This window comes from Osmia lignaria, chromosome 13, assembly GCF_051020975.1.
Source record: "Osmia lignaria lignaria isolate PbOS001 chromosome 13, iyOsmLign1, whole genome shotgun sequence".
In the NCBI taxonomy this organism is placed as follows: Eukaryota; Metazoa; Arthropoda; class Insecta; order Hymenoptera; family Megachilidae; genus Osmia; species Osmia lignaria.
Window position 1 is genome coordinate 5,498,819 of NC_135044.1, and position 15,862 is coordinate 5,514,680.

The following is a 15,862-nucleotide window of genomic DNA, read 5'->3' on the forward strand; positions in this document are numbered from 1 at the left end:
ATTTATTATTCGATCCATGTATTTGGAAATTCAATTCCTCTTCTTTATTTTGCATTTCAATTGTCCTTGGAATGAAACTTCGCACCATAATTGTGTACCGAAATAAAAAGGATAATGAATGTGATTTTTTGCGATATCACGCGAACCGACCATAAATTTCATAGATATTCATAGATACTTTCAGGGCGAGGGATGCTTTCGGTCACCCTAAAATGTTTTGGCACGCGTCGCAAACATCGATGGTCGCTCGTTAGTATTCATTGTCCCTTCAAGTCCGTTTTCGGACGAACATTTAGGATATTTATTTCCGCATCTGCGAAAGTATCCGCATTCTTTTTCCAGTCGATTTTTCGAAGTTCGACAAATTTGTTTATCGAGCATCGCGTTGGTTAGCAGCGGGACTAACGGGATCCCTGATGAATTTCGTTACAATCGAGCGTTTTGCAACTTGGCCCAGTGTTTTGTGCCGTACAATAAGGTCCTCAAGTGTCTTTTAGTGCGTTCGGTAGCGCGGCGTTCAATGCTCGCTGCTCACAAATGCGCAGCGGGGTGTCCGGCTCACTCGAGATTCGCTACTCGATACGAACGTCGTTCCACCGCCGGGAAAATCATTGTCGATTATCCGGCAACCAGTTCAACTAGCCAACGATCAATATTTCTCCGTTCGCTGTGCAGCTTAATATGTTTATTGCTGTGAGAATGTTACGTTCGGAGATTTTTATCTAGCCTCGTTGCCTTCTAAGCTTCGAACGATCGAGCATGGATCGTTATCCATCTATTTCACTTTTTATATCGGCCTACTTCTTTTGTATCGAAGCCTAATTTTCTTTTTAACGTAAATATTGGATTACTTGAGGATTTCACAGAATCGATAAAAATGGATTTTTTTTCCAATTTTTCATTCACATTTTGAATATGATTTAACGAATCAATTATAATTGGATTGACAACGTTTAAAATACTTTTTTCAATTCTATATCATTTCGCGCTTTGATCACTCTCCCACCATCTGGCGGTGAATATCAACACTGATGAAATAGAAAATTGCTTTTTTTAAATAAAATAAGCAAATCCTGATATTGTCGAAGGAAGTAAAACATTCTCTGGTGCTATCTTGCTTCAAATAATGGTGTAAATTATTAAATTTTGTAATTTAAGAAATTGCGTCCAGTGGATACTGAAACTTTATAACCATCTATCGGTAACACCTCAGAACTGACGAAACTAAACTTTATTGTTCGTTTTTAGACTTGTTAAATCATCTTTGCCGATAATATTCTTCAAATAAAGGCATTAAAGTGTACTCAACATATTAAAAATAATAAAGTAGGAAAATGAATTAGAGTTTGAATATCATTTTAATTATAGTTCAATGGTTCACCGCCAGATACCGTTTGTTTGGCGCTTTTTTTTTAAAGAGAACCAGGTGGCGCTAACAGTACCATTTTTATAGCGGTATGTTTAAATTCTTCATACATAAAAATTCATCATTTCAGAAAGGATATCAAGAATTATTAAGAAATATGAACGAAGAGGAGTATAGATTCCCAGAAGGTATATCAAAAAATAAAGAAATAAAAATTGATATACCTGTAGTGGACAATACAGAATCAAGGTGAATATTGTATCAACTACAAAATCATTCTGGAAAAGTGATATAGTGAAGCTGAATCATTTGTAATTGTCCTTAGGGCACGATTAATATCTCGCATTGAAAGTGTAACGTCGACCATCATCCAACAAATATGTTCTGGTCAATTACCAAAAATTTCCTATTCGGAACCACAAAATTTTGCAAGAATGGACACTCAGACATCATCGCAAAATGAGTCGTCAAACGCCGAATTACGTTCCTCCTCTGAGGAGCAAAGTGACGAAGAAACAGAACCGACTGAGAAAAAGGTGGTAACAAATTTCGCTGCGAGTCGAAGCAAAGAGAAATTCGCTTTGATGATGACGGTGATGGCAACTGCTCATCGTTTATTAATTACCAAAACCACCGCCACGAGAAGGTCCCTTTACTACGATTTAAAAACCGAGAAGACGTCAAGTTTATCTTTAGGACAAGGACACGTGGACCGAGCTGTGAACCATGTTGCTAATTTGCTAAATTGCGCCCCGTGGGAACTCAGTGAGTCCTTTTCATCGAACAAATTTTCAAGAAATTTCCTTTACGAAGCTCAGCCCCTTAATATCAAATATTCACGTGAGAAACGTTTATCCAGATATTTTGCCAACATCGAAAGGATTAGCGGCAGGTGAATTGACCCTCACGCTAATCGATAATCGTAGCATCGATTGCTCGGTACCAGGTGGTGCTCTCATCCCTCAGATCGTATCAAACGTAACTTCCGTTCGCACCACTGCGAAGATGGTGTTGGTCGTCGAAAAGGATGCCGTCTTTCAAAAGTTGTTGGAAGATGATTGCACCGGTTCGTTGAATTGTATTTTGTTAACGGGAAAAGGATATCCGGATGTGGCCACGAGAATGCTGGTCAAACTGTTGGCCGAGAAATTAGGACTTCCGGTTTACGTGGTCGTCGATGCTGACCCTTTTGGCGTGGACATCATGTGTGTTTATCGGTAAACAAATAATACAAACAAAATACATTTTTTTTTCTTAATAAAAATCAGAGATTTTAATAATCCTTGAATTGGTGTTTTATTTGATGATTAGATATTAATTTGGACGGTGATGCATCGATAGAAATATTTATGATTCATTTAATTTCATTCGAATGATTTATTTATTCGTGTATGCTTTGATGGATTAAATTTTAGTTTATGGTATTGTACAATATACGAGGGGAAATTGGCAATTTCCACAGTGTAATTAGTACGTGTTGCGGTTGATACGAATAGGATGGTGGTGACGTAAAAAGCCACATATCAGTGTCACCGGTGAGTTATACCAAGCCCTCGTATTCATCATTCAGTATGAATTTATGACAGAAATTTGTAATCTGAATGAAATTGAAGCTTACTAAGATCGTGGAAGTTATTCATCAGAATTTAATAATAAATAAATGTCTATTATCAAAAGATTCAGTTGAAATATAAAATGTAATAAAAAGAGGGAATATTATATTTTCATTTATAAAAATTGAACCAATTATTAAATTATTAAAAAAGAATTACCATAAGTAATATTCAAAAAAAAATCGTTAACAAGAAAATAAACAGTAATAAAACGGAATTTCTCTCGTTTGTTTGATTCAGCTTTGGCTCAGCAACGTTGTCCAAAGAAAATGAGAGTCTGGTATGTTCAAGCGTGCGCTGGTTAGGAATCCTTCCGTCGGAATTGCACTGTTTAGGGGTGAACACCCTTCCTCTCACCGAATTCGATCGATCCAAATTGGCGGCCATTGAAACTCGACCTTATATGACCGACTCTTTTCTCAAAGAACTTGAAATCATGCGTAAAGGAAAAGCTGAGATCGAGAGCGTGTCTTCGTTCTCAAGGAAATTTCTAACTTCTACCTATTTGCCTTGCAAGATCAAAGGTCACGATTACATTTAATCATCGATATTGAATACAAAAAATAATAAGTACCTGTTAAGTATCGGATGAATTATTCATTTGTCATGGATTGTTTCTGTAAAAAAATCATACATTTCCTGCGTCAATCAGTTACAAATAAAAGTTAATTAATTTTTTTGTTACCGCAAACCTCTTCAAATTTCGGAGATCTCGTTTTCAGTTTCTCTTCGTAACTATCGCAGCTATCCTCCAAATCGATCAATTCAGGGATCCTGCGATAAGATCCTAAATAAACTACACTGCTATCGGAGGACCGTCTGGATAAAGCGATCGGTTCCTTTAAATCTCTCGCCGATGCCACATTTTGTACGGTTTTTGACCGAGTTCTATAAAAATAATTATATAACCTTAAACCAACAAATTAACCGTCATCATTTACCGAAAAATTCATGCAGTTTTCAATTTATCGTTACCGAATAACTGTGACCGATGGGCGGGACTTCCGTTTACCATTTCCTCCTACATTTAATATTTTCGAGAAGGATTTCTTCCTCTGCGATCGACGAAGAGACATAATTTAAATAAAATAAACCTTCGATATGAAATTATCACTGTCAAGAGAGATTTTGTTTTTCTATTATTATCGATTTGGAGAATCGCATCAAGTTGCAGATCTTTTATGTTTCTCTTGAAAATATTAATCGTGTTCGTTTTTACAGGTAACAAGGAGACGAGATGACGATGTACAGAGGGTCAGGAAAACAGCTGAGCTTCAGGTAATGTAACAGTTTATTGAAAACACTTTTTGTCCGACCGTGGTACGGGTCGAAGTCTCGCTGATATTAAAAAACGCAGAGTCTTAGTAACATGATTATCTCGTGGGTGTTACGTGGAATTAGAACTTTGAACGATATCCACGAAATCATCGGTTTCGTGACGATGGTGTTCATTTGTTAATTAATGTTAAAGTTAGAGAGCTGTTCAAAATAAATGTACATTATATTAAATTAGAAGTACTACGCTTAACAAAATGGATCATCTAATTTGTTTCATACTTTGATGGAAAAAAATAATCTTTCGATACAGAGCTGTTGAAAACATGTGAATATTATATGAAATTTTTTAAACATCGTGTCATTTTTTGAAACAATCGCTCGTCACAACAGCTGATTTCGTGGATGTTCGGTCTCCAGGTCCGTGCGAATATCGTAAAAAACCGAGTGGAAACAATCCGCGTGTCCTTGTTTCCCCACGAGACGCTATCGAGAACGCCTGTCTTTCGAACGATAATTCGCGCCACTCGAGCGAATAATTATTATAAAAAACAATTGTCCGAGCGTGTCGAGCACGCCCGTGGAACACGATCGAATCAACGAGTTATCGGGCAATATTCGATACAACGTTTCACGTCGATTCACACGCGTCGTATCGAATCCGCCACGACGTTCTTTCAATTTTCTTTAAACGATACCTTATCTTAAATATAATAGCCTCGATGTTCGAGTGTACAGTGCCGAGCATGGTGGGCTTCGCCAGGGAAAACGGCGATAACTGTACATATTCATTTACGTTAAAAACAACACACCGTGTCCCGGATAAATCCGCCAAATAATCGATAATAATCGTCAATCTGAATATCACAGATTATTCAAAGAATTTTCAAATAGACGCATTATCGTTATTATTGATTCATCGTACCCCCTCATTCGTCGTTGATAATTATAAATGCTCGTGATTTAATCGTCTCTTTCTCTCTCGTTTGGAAAAACATTCGGAACTAAAACAAATCTCGTCGACAATTATTCGCGCGAATTTTTTTCGAAATTTTTCATTTTATCTTTTTTTTTCTTTTTCTTTTCGCACGGGCCCGATTCGTGAACTCGATGTCCGCGTGAATTCGCATCTTCTGATGTGTCTTCTCCCTTTTCTCCCCTCTGTGTATCGCGTTATTTTCTCTTTATTGTATAATATATATATATATATATATCTTTTTTTTTATTTTCTTATTATAATTCTCTTTAGCCTAGCGGCGATAATACGTTTACCAAAAGCTTATAAGATACCCTTATGCGCTTCTACCAAGGTTTCTTTTATTTTATTTTAATTTTTTTTTCTGTTACGATTAATTTCTCGTAATTTGCATGCTTGTATTTTGTTGTTGTTATTGTTGTTCTTGTTGTTGTTACTGTCTGCGTGCCTGCCGTTCGAGATCTATGCCTATAGTTTAAATTCGCCGCACTTTCTGCCGTTTCGTTTTTTTTCATTATTTTTTTTTTTTTTTTAATTATAATTAATAATTGATTGCGATTGCACTCTTACGCGCGCTCACACAGTTGTTCGCACTTGTTTCAACACACGCATTCATACGACTTTCGCTTTGATTCATTCATTCTGTTCGATTCGCTCGTTTCTTACGAAAGAAAGGTGTTTCCGATAACACCAACGAAGATGAACAACTTTTTTCCTCTTTATTTTGCACAAACGTGAAACAACAACGTGTCCGTCCTTGTCACGAGGCTAAAGAATCGAGGCTACGGGGATACCGGGCATATTTTCTCTCGTTCCACGACCAGTTAGCGAACGTTGAACCGAGGCACGATAATTTTATTACAAGGTTTTCACTTCCGTGGAAAAACGCCGGGACAACGTTGATTCGAATTGATTGATCCGGCTGAAAACGAGGTCAAACATACCCTAGGAATCCGCGAACTCGGATAAATAATTCTGCTGGACGATTCTTTGGCCACATGATTCGCCTTTGTACTCTCTACAAATCGACATCAAGCACGTAATCATCGGTCTAACGATTCTATGTATTCGTCCATGTGTCAACGATACCCATTAGAATTATTCCATAGAAGTGCACCAAGTTATACCCTTCGCGTATAAAACTGTTCTTATTTTTTGTCCCTCGAGAAACTCGATGTTTCCAACATAAACCGTGACAGCGAAAATGTCGGAATCTAATTAATCGAATAAACTAATCAAAGGATGAATCAGAAGCGCGTTTATCGCAGTCCAACATGGACGAACCGCAACGATCGTTCAACTAAGGTTCATTAATATTATTAGGTAATATCTTCATCCTCTCCGTTCTATTTATTATCGTTTGATTAGTTGCACTAGCCTTGATTGTCGGCATTTAAGGGCTGCTGGGCAGGCAGCGTTTATGGCGACGTGCGACTCTATTCCGTTCGAATCGATCGATCGAGCCGAAAGTTGTTGAACGTAACAATTTTCGAACTCTTTTCATCCTTATCGTTACCTCGATAATGTAGAATTTTCCCATGAACGCAATCGTTCTCATCATCATCGTCATTGAGCGAAAGGATGAAGAGCTCGCAGGCTCGATCGATCTCGAACGATTCTTCAACATCGTCTGAACGAACGTCGATCATTAGAAATATCTAAAATCGCTCTTCCACCGTATCGTCAACTTCTCTAGGACGTTGAACGCGATGGTTGATGGTGAAAAGGTGTTCGTTGCCCGCGACGAGGTCCGTTCATTTCGAACTTCGCTCTAAGCTGAGTCCCGAAGGTTATCCTAAAGCCTCGAGCCGCTTGCTTAATTAATTATTTAATCTGAAAATCTGTGTGTGTGTATGTGTGTATAGTACAACTTAGCGATATATAGGTACAACAAACGATCAACGACAAACGGGAACACATGGGAACCTCGTCGAGGGTGGGCACCCTTTGATCAAGGTTGCGTACAGATATATACAAATATCGAAAAGGATCGTAAATGGGGTGAATTCGGGTGGAGGGTATAAGGGTTGAGAAAAATCTGTTATTCCGTTTCTTTACGTGTAAACATTACGGTACACATACTAGGCGCCAAGCTGTACAACACAAAACCTTAAGACTAGGCGTCCGTTTCTAAAACGTTCAGTGTGTTGATAATCCTGGACGAACCTCATCGCATAGGCGTAGCCGTATTTGGTTGTCGAGAAAATCAGAGAGGCACCGATATAGCGTAGCTGCAATTACTTGTAATTAGCAGAAATGAAGCGACGAGATCATTAAGTCCGGCCTTGTCAGCTCGGACGGTCCATGGATCATGGCTCGATCTCTGATAGAAAGAGCAGAAAGAGAGAGAGAGAGAGAGAGAGAGAGAGAGAGAGTTGCAAGCTTCGAAAAGCTTGATACTTTTGAAAGCGGAACGCGGCCTATGAACGACTAGTGTGTGCAAGTTCGATATAAAAAGGAGGGTAGGCGAACCTGCAAGCTCGCGCTAAGCTCGATGCGTTGGATCGTCGCTCGCGGTTCTCCATCTTCTCCTCTCACTCCTCTCTATCGGATTCTCAAGGTGTATAAAAAGTGGTGAGAGCTTGCAAGCTCGCCAAATCCAACGAGCTCGTTCGTCGATAGGCTATGGGAGGGCAAGAAACGAGAGCTTGCGAAGCTGCTTGAACACGATTCCGTCGACTAGACACTACGCCTCGGGATGTTGGAGTAAGTCTACCGCGAGTTCTATCGGTGAACCAGTTTCTTCGTAGCAAAGAGGAATCCGCTTGATATACAACGTTATCAACGATATTTACTTATACAAACGCTAGCTTTACCTCATCCCTGTCATCACCGTTTTTGTTTTTTCTTTATTTTTATTCTACTCGCTTCCCGGTAAGACCGTAGCAGATGCGCGTTCTTCATCTTCGAGTCTTCTTTCGTGTTTCGTAACGAGAAGGTGCTTCCGAGAATACGTTCGAAGAACTAGTCTAAAATGCTGAACGGTGAGCCTCGTCGACGACGATTATCCAGGCCCATCCGGGATGTATCAGAAGTAGGCGAACTAGAGAGAACGAGGGAGTGTTCGGCTTGAGGCACTAGGACGCGTCCAGGGAGAGGCACTCGGCGAGGAAGTCCTCCATGGAACGATAAACGTGCTCCAACACGCCCGATAAGGCGTGGTCTTCGTCCGCGTAGCTCTGTCAAAGTGAAACGATCGTTAAATTATTGGGAAGAAATTAAGGAAGAGAGAAAGGAACCACGTACCTGGTACCTAAAAATGATACCCGCTTCGGACAGAGCCTTGGCGAAGGCGACGCTGTGCGTGAAAGGCGCTGTCAGGTCAGCCATACCATGAAGAAGATAAAGACTGTGACTCGGCACCAACCTTGCCCGTTGGGTTAGGTCAGCCTCAACGTAACCTTTGTAGTTCTCGGCTGGAGCACCGAGTACCCGTTCCGTGAACGCGGAATCTACGTAAGGAAAAATGAATTTCTCCTCAAGTTTACGATCGATGCTTACGAAAGAAAGGATTCACTTACTGTAATACAACCAATCAGCGATGGGATTCACAGCGACTCCGCACTTGAACACGTTCTCCTGGCTACCCAACACCATGGCTGTCACATAGCCACCGTATCCCCAGCCCCACACACCGACCCTCGTCACGTCGAGGTACTTCAAGGTCTTCAACAGGTGCCTCAACACGGTCAGTTGATCTTGAACCTCGACACCGCCGATCCTCCTGAACAAGTCTCTCTTCCCCTGACCTCTCGCCCCGCGAACGTCCAATCTGACGTACACCACGTCGTTGTGACTGGACATGTAGGTGCCCCAGTCGATCTTGAATCGATCGGTGACCGCTTCGCTTCCGGGACGACCGTTCACCTCGACCAGTACCGGGAAAGCCGCATCTCTGAGCTCCTCTCGCCACGAGGGGGGCAATAGAAGTTGCACCTGGGCTTTCCAGCCTTGAGGCAAAGGTACCTGAAGAATTTTCATCGCTTAGTCAGTTCCGAGCGTATCCCGGTGATTCGGGATGAAAATCTGATTAGAATAATCAAGTACCTCGAAACTCCTTCGTGTCGGTAGAGCTAACTGCGATAGCTTATCCCCTCGCTGGATTCTGGTGTCGTACAGTACACGGATCATCTTATGGGAGCCCATCAGATGCACACCGGCCAACGGAAGACCCGGACCTTCGCAGTAAAGAACGTAGTAACCCTGAGTTTCGTCGTTGATCGCTGGACTGACGGATGCGCCAAAGTGCGTGCAGTTGGTGTAATAAAACCTGCCACGATATTCGTAGGAACGTAAAGTTCACAAAGATGATTGAGCCATTGTGTAAACGTTACTTACCTACTGCTCCATAGAACCTCACCAAGGTCACAGGTGACGCAGAGTGGTTCCAATCGTCGTGGATCATCCGCAGTGGGATCGCGCACCATGTACAAGTGTCTCTGTCCTGGCCTTCTCTCTCTGGTACCCAAGTAATACACCTGGTGTGCCTTGGTGTCCCACGCTAAGATTTCGCTCACCTAACGATCAACCATCATATATAAAATGTATCCAAATTGAAAATTGGAAATTCCGAGTGTAAGTCGTGTGCAACAGAAAGCATCTCCCAGCTGGACACGGTTTACCACCCGAAAGCCTCGAACAGCAAAATGAATGGAACTGTAACAGAAACAATTCGATCAGTTGCTCACCTCGTAACGACCATGCGAAAGAACCGCTATCCTCTGCTGAGTTAACGTCACATGCTTGATGTGGGTGAAATGTTCCTTGTCGCCTTCCTGAACGGTAGCCAACAACAAGAAACTGTCGCCGTCAGGCGCGAACAGAGGATGAGGCTGCGCGTCCAGCCATTGTCCCTCCGGTGCTCGTTCCGAATGAGTCTCCTCGCACTCCCATAGGGGTGCGCGACACGCCGAGACCACTGACAGATTCTGCGACCTCGTCATCCACACGATGGCAACGTGGCTGGAGTCGTCGCCCACCCAACCGGCCGATATCAGATAATACTCCCTAGAATAATAAAGAAACACCCCTGGAACAACCTAAACGAAGGATAGCTAACTTCTATTATGATTCTCTCACTTACTGCCCGTCCAAAGCTGGCGGTGGCTTAAGCTTGGTCCTGGAGACGATGGTGCTATTCGCGGTACCGTTCCCATTCGTAGGGCTGGTCACGTTAGCGAGTTCCAGGAGCCATAGATCGACCTCTGGGTTAGGGGAACCAGGGGTTGGATATCTGACCGATTTGGAACGCGGAAAGGAACCTCTCCTGGTCGCGGTCAGCGGACTCGAACTGGCTCCGTCTTGACCAGGCTGCGTGCTGAACCAGGGAAACTCGAGGGCAGTGACTTTGGTATCGTTGAAGGTAGCGAAAAGAAGATGAGTGCCATCGGGGCTGGGCCAGGCTGCCTCCGGTCGAGGTAACACTTCCTCCTGGTACAGCCAGTCGGGCACACCGTTGTAGATCACTCCCGGTACACCCGTGTCGGTCAGTCGGGCATCCTCGGGAGCTGATGGTGCCATTCTCACGAAGATGTCGTTATCGGATACCATCAGGAGACCCGAAGTGTTACCCAACCAAGCGGCGTGTTGCAGTCGCGTTTGCTGCATCCTTCGCGACGTGTGCAGACGAAGAGGAGTGTGATGACTGGAAACACGGAAGAGGTAGCCTTTGCGATAACCCAATTACCATTAAACCATGGAGGATTTTTATTTTCGAAGAGAAATTTACTCACTCGTTCGTGACGTCGTAGACGGTATAGTAAGCTGTGAAGGTGTTTCTGAATACCTGAAAGGATCGAATTGATCGCATAAATTATTCGAGGCTATAAGTTTAAATAATATAATGAAAAGTTACAACGAAAGCATTAATTCACGAGAAATTGTTTAACGAACGTTCTTCTATCGCGAACGATTCTCTTTACCTGTTACTGCGATCATCGATTAGTTCTTTTAAACGACTCGCACGAAGGCCGACGAAAATTGTTTTCACCCTCGTATTACTCACCGGCTTGACATTGTGCTTGAACAACACGTAACGTAGATCGGCGCTGCACTGGTAGCCTTGAACATTCAGCTGCCTCTGAAAATAAAGCCCGGCAAAGATTTACGGTTTTATGTATTTTCTATTTCCCGGCTGCAAACTTTACGGCCCCGTAAAACCTATCCCCGTGGAATTTTCGAGGTTTCGACGCGTCGAGTTTTCAACGGACACGTTTACGACACGCTCGTCCGCGTATAATATTCACGACTTTGCAGTATCATTGCGAGAATCGATTCCGACGCTTTTCATCACTCACTGTTTTAATGGACGATCATGATTATGACGTACTTGCGAATTACCATGAGTGCGTCGGGTTTTGATTAAATTTCCGAGACCACACGGGTTTTGACAAAACAAGAGGGTTGATATCGAGAGAGTTAATTATTGAATTGCGTCTATTACCGTCTTCTGAGGGTAATAACACAAATTATTCATGAATTCCTAAGGTTCTACCGTCGCTACGGTTCACGTTATCAGCCGGGTACTCGTTTATTCTGTACACATAATCTTTTCTGACACGTACGAGCGTGTGATTGGAAACCAGAAGAGACACGGAATTGTTGCTGGTGTCCAGGAGGGTGAGGGATCCGTCGTCAGCCTGGTAGATAAACTTGTCGTGTGAAATCCAGGTCGGTGTTAGCCTGTGAGGCGTCAGATCATCGCGAAGGCACTCGTCTAACGTCAGCCGTCTGCCGCTCCAGTACAACAACTCGTCGACGTACCTGCAAATTATTACACCGAGTCCATCGAAATTTAATAACAACCACTATGCTTGAAATTTGCAAAAGTAATGCCAGCAAAGCCTCGTAAGGAAGCTCGCAGACATTCTCTATTCCGAGGTGGATTTAAACCGCGATAAAAGGCGGGATTTTCTGGCGCAGTGAAAGCCGAGAGGATTTCTCGTAAAAACGAGCGAGCTCGAAAGTAAAAAGCGAAAGTCAGACTCGCAGACGTTGTAAGCTCGATGTTTCCGAAGTCCGATCAAAGTTCGTGCTTAGCTTGCCGACGCGATCGTAAACTGAAGAATCAATCGCTACCTATTGGCCTCGTTAACAAGTTGGCTATTAATTAAAAAAAATCTAACAATACGCGCGAAATGCACGATGGATGAAGAGAAATCTTTCTTATCAAATTGCTCCATTTTATCCTAGAGAAATGGAGGCTGATAAAGGGAGCAGTGAAAGAGGGTCGATGAGGGTTGAATACTCACCCGAGGAGGTAAATGGCCGTAACGATGCCGGCGATAACAAAACCGATGACCAGCAGCGAGAAGATTATGCTGCGCCAATTGTGGCCGCTCTCCGCGTACGTTAGATCCTGTGGATGAATCAGATACCCTTTTGTGAGTAATCGATCGATCGGTCGAAATCGTGGATCTACGATGCAGAAGCTCGGCATGCAATTCGCGATTTCCTCGAGGGTAACATCGAACGGGTATTCGCGACAGATACACTCATGCTGCTTCGTCGCTTCTTCGTCTCGCTCGATCCTATTCAATGCGTCACGGTGTTTGTACCTCGTGTAACCGTTCCTCGGATCGGTAATTGAATTTTTAACGCGTCTCTCGTGCCAGCTGGGCTAATCAACGAGCTGATAAACTCGTGTGTTTATCGTGAACAGAGACGAGGAGAAAGGAGTGGAATATCAAAACGTTTCCGACCCAATGACCGCATGCATATTGCATTCAGCTTGCGAATCCTATTCTGTTCGGAGGGCTAAGCCGGATAACACGTCCCCGAGCGTGTAATACACGCGACGCGAACGGATTTTCCAGACCTGTTAGAATTCGCCACGCACACCACCGACAGCGCAACCCTTTCCACGCTAAGGGCGCACGCAAACTTCCGCCAAGCGTATCGATTCAGCGCGTAAACGCCGGCTGATCCGCTCGTTGTTTGCTCAACGCCAACTACACCGACCAGTGATCATGTTACCCGGGTCGTATCCGTGATCCTGGTAGATGTGTCCCTTCTATTTCACCGGGATATTGTTGCGATACCGATGATCATCGAGCGTATCGCTTTCAAGATAAACTCCCCTCGACATTCCTTCGGACGAGGGTTCATTTTTTAAACATATAGAAGGTACCCTTAACACCGTGGAAGCATCGTTGTCATAGAACGCGATCACCCGTGTGTCACCCGTTGATTGTGCTTCGACGTTGCTCGTAGGAATTAGGATACGTGTTCCTAATATTTTCTAGCTGCTAGCAAACGTTTTAACTCGAGTCTTCTACTTTTACGAAAGTATCATCTTCTCGAATCCCATCTAGCATTTTTTCTGTCGCGTTATTCGGCCAGGGGTGGCACCCTACTCGCTAAAACCTCGCACCTAGCCCAAGTTCCTCCTAACGCGATGAAAGAATCAAGTTCACAGGGGGCCAAAACTTCTTTTATTTACTCGAACGAACAGTCCGACTATTTCGGGATCGAACAGCATCCCTTTGATACTCGAAGCTCTTGAAAGTTCCTCGACCGCGAACGTGGTGTGTTTAAAACACCATTGGAATGCGGTAACAGCGTCCCGTGCAAATCGACCGAAGCCACGATCCTCTTCGCGTCGATTAATGGACATCGTAGAGTTGACAATCGCTTCTGAACTTGTTCGTCGTGACAAACAATCGTCGATCTCCTGGCCTCGTTCTATGCCACCTTCTCCGTCCGTTCGCGCCACGTCTCTTTCCAATTGGCCGGCTTGATCGATTCGTTGCCTTTGAATTCCAACCGCGTAACGCGGCGCACGTGCGCCTCCACCAGGATGTATAATGTTTCAGATAACGGGAAGAACGGGTACGCGGGATACATAGGGGATGCAACGGGATCTCGTGCACGCTTGTTTCGTCCTAGCCAGTTGTCTAGCTGATTTTCAGGAAAATCCGAGTGGAATTCAAAGCTTTCGAGGGTGGTTCGTCGCGTTCGAACGCTAAACTCGATCGACCATTCACGCGAGCGGCTGGTTCAACGATGCTTGTATATCTCGTTGTGTATCGAATGATTTTCTCTGTCGATTGTATCCTTTTTACGTCGATGGAGCACGCTTTTCAATGTTTCACCACGGTCATTTACTTTCGCACACTTTTCAATTTCCATGGTAATTTTGAATTTGTTTCATTCGTGAATTTACCATTTTTTGAAAATTTAGAAAATGAACCCTCCTGTGCATTTTACAAAGAGAATATTCTAAGGGTCTCTCTACCCAACGAGCGATGTTTCGAAACATGTTTCGAAGTTCTTGTTAGACGATTCGGAACACGCTTCACGACGATGCTTCTGCCTTGCGGAATAGTAAAATAGCGGTGTTACAATGCCGCGCTACGATGGTATTAGTACGATAGGGGATGCCGCGAACACGGAGGGTTGGTTGCGAGGAAAATATAATATTCTCTATAGGATGATCGTGGGAGGAAAGTATCAGCTACACCACTTCGTTTCACAGAGTTTCAGACTTTTTTTCGATCCACAAATAACATGGCAAAGAAACAGTCTGATTTTTATATAAAAAATTTCAAGTAACAATCTTTGAAGATATCAAACAGTTTCTAAACATCACGCTACACTTTACGATTATTAGAAATATCTGAAACGACGATGCATTAAGATACTATTTTCCCTTCGTTTTCGTTCCATCGATTCTCGATACCCGTTCCGTCCCCGAGACGACTCTTCCAGAGGATTTTCGAACGTTTCCCACGTAGGAAACGTCGCGCTGGAGACCGTCGGCGTCGGCTGGTTTATATTCCAGCAACAATGCCCTTCCTGCGGGGGCCTTCGAATGGAAATTGCCGACTCGGCAATGGAATATCTGGTTGCGTTGCGACGGATTCAACCCTATTGTGCCGGTTCGCGTGAATCGAACGTTGGAAAAGTGAGCGAGCAAAATCGAGCTTACAGTCGATCAGTTCGATTGATATATCGGTTAGAAATTAATCGAGCGTGGAGATAATGGGCCGGTGTTTCGGTACCGGATCGGGTGTTTCGATAATGAAACGTGGAATAATTCTGCCGTGATTACAGCCCCGCCACGACATCGTGTTTTCGATAATGAATTCTTTAATTCCGATGAATCGTCGATAAAAAAAAAAAGAAAAAATTTTTTTTCTGTTACAAAATATATAGGATAATCTCTTTGACCACATTTCTGGTGAATGTTAATATTTGTTGGAGCGTTCGAATCGCATGACCCGTGATGTTACTATGAATCGCAAGTTGCATTAGAGCGTGGGTGGTTTGAATGGGCGTAGGAGTACGGTTACTGCCAAACGTTCTCGCGACGAAGAAAATTGAGCAATAATACGAGGCGAGAATCTTGGAAGGTTTTCCTCTTTGCCAGGTTTCACGACCTCGCAGGTGTGCTTCCAACTCGAATCCGGAATAACAGATTCGAGGCTTTCGCGGCCTCGTTTTCGCTAACCAAGAAACTACCTTACAACCTTTTGTCAGCTTTTTCTTGGATAGCTTTATCGAGAGCGCCGCTGATACGTACACGTGTTCCTTTTTATTCACTTCTTCAAGGTGTTCGTTAAGATTTCATTGAATGCCGCCAGGGCAAATGAACGTCTTTAGTAGAACGCATCAAAGCACTAATTATTCAAA

The 15,862-nt window shown here is 43.2% G+C and overlaps 4 protein-coding genes across 14 annotated transcripts in view; 2 read left to right on the plus strand and 2 right to left on the minus strand.

The window, feature by feature from the left end:
* Nucleotides 1–15,862, plus strand: part of vari (MAGUK p55 subfamily member vari) — a 123,244-nt gene that overhangs the window by 31,080 nt on the left and 76,302 nt on the right. The window contains exon 2 of the mRNA XM_076691904.1: nucleotides 4,201–4,257. The gene's annotated coding sequence lies outside the window, so the exon portion shown is untranslated. The remainder of the gene's footprint in view (nucleotides 1–4,200; nucleotides 4,258–15,862) is intronic.
* mei-W68 (meiotic W68) lies at nucleotides 1,524–3,680 on the plus strand. The gene is made up of 4 exons (XM_076691600.1): nucleotides 1,524–1,615; nucleotides 1,662–2,131; nucleotides 2,226–2,583; nucleotides 3,220–3,680. Exons 1-4 carry the CDS (start codon nucleotides 1,524–1,526, stop codon nucleotides 3,518–3,520), a joined length of 1,221 nt encoding a protein of 406 aa, XP_076547715.1. The 3' UTR covers nucleotides 3,521–3,680.
* Nucleotides 3,275–5,585, minus strand: LOC117602517 (uncharacterized). 6 transcript variants are annotated; one of them, XM_076691910.1, is made up of 4 exons: nucleotides 3,955–5,585; nucleotides 3,672–3,867; nucleotides 3,554–3,596; nucleotides 3,275–3,406 (listed from the first exon to the last, which is right to left on the minus strand). In XM_076691910.1, the coding sequence occupies exons 1-3, from the start codon at nucleotides 4,053–4,055 to the stop codon at nucleotides 3,573–3,575; spliced, it is 321 nt and encodes a 106-aa protein (XP_076548025.1). In that variant the 5' UTR covers nucleotides 4,056–5,585; the 3' UTR covers nucleotides 3,275–3,406; nucleotides 3,554–3,572. The 6 variants fall into 6 exon arrangements, with proteins under 6 accessions (XP_076548025.1, XP_076548022.1, XP_076548024.1 ...); XM_076691907.1 differs by having other exon boundaries at nucleotides 3,665–3,867; XM_076691909.1 differs by having other exon boundaries at nucleotides 3,344–3,480.
* The window catches only part of LOC117602505 (inactive dipeptidyl peptidase 10), a 52,672-nt gene continuing 42,539 nt past the window's right edge, over nucleotides 5,730–15,862 (minus strand). For 5 of the 6 annotated variants that reach the window (XM_076691901.1, XM_034320632.2, XM_034320631.2 and 2 more), the window contains 11 exons: nucleotides 12,481–12,587; nucleotides 11,794–11,992; nucleotides 11,235–11,309; nucleotides 10,963–11,015; nucleotides 10,314–10,874; nucleotides 9,919–10,237; nucleotides 9,569–9,747; nucleotides 9,278–9,500; nucleotides 8,752–9,196; nucleotides 8,477–8,682; nucleotides 5,730–8,409 (listed from right to left, as the gene is read on the minus strand). In XM_076691901.1, the coding sequence (XP_076548016.1) occupies nucleotides 8,308–8,409; nucleotides 8,477–8,682; nucleotides 8,752–9,196; nucleotides 9,278–9,500; nucleotides 9,569–9,747; nucleotides 9,919–10,237; nucleotides 10,314–10,874; nucleotides 10,963–11,015; nucleotides 11,235–11,309; nucleotides 11,794–11,992; nucleotides 12,481–12,587 (2,469 nt within the window). In that variant the 3' untranslated portion in view covers nucleotides 5,730–8,307. Of the gene's footprint in view, nucleotides 8,410–8,476; nucleotides 8,683–8,751; nucleotides 9,197–9,277; nucleotides 9,501–9,568; nucleotides 9,748–9,918; nucleotides 10,238–10,313; nucleotides 10,875–10,962; nucleotides 11,016–11,234; nucleotides 11,310–11,793; nucleotides 11,993–12,480; nucleotides 12,589–15,862 lie in introns of all 6 variants that reach the window. The other variant, XM_076691902.1, reaches the window with a different exon arrangement.

What these genes read in the sequence shown, in the direction of transcription:
- mei-W68 (XM_076691600.1), top strand. Translation starts at nt 1,524, where the DNA reads ATGAACGAAGAGGAGTATAGATTCCCAGAAGGTATATCAAAAAATAAA. An exon ending in TTGCGCCCCGTGGGAACTCA is followed by an intron (nt 2,132 to 2,225) that starts GTGAGTCCTTTT and finishes ACGTTTATCCAG; the next exon opens with ATATTTTGCCAACATCGAAA. An exon ending in GACATCATGTGTGTTTATCG is followed by an intron (nt 2,584 to 3,219) that starts GTAAACAAATAA and finishes TGTTTGATTCAG; the next exon opens with CTTTGGCTCAGCAACGTTGT.
- LOC117602517 (XM_076691907.1), bottom strand. Translation starts at nt 4,055, where the DNA reads ATGTCTCTTCGTCGATCGCAGAGGAAGAAATCCTTCTCGAAAATATTA. An exon ending in CCATCGGTCACAGTTATTCG is followed by an intron (nt 3,868 to 3,954) that starts GTAACGATAAAT and finishes TTATTTTTATAG; the next exon opens with AACTCGGTCAAAAACCGTAC. An exon ending in GAAATTTGAAGAGGTTTGCG is followed by an intron (nt 3,597 to 3,664) that starts GTAACAAAAAAA and finishes ATTTTTTTACAG; the next exon opens with AAACAATCCATGACAAATGA.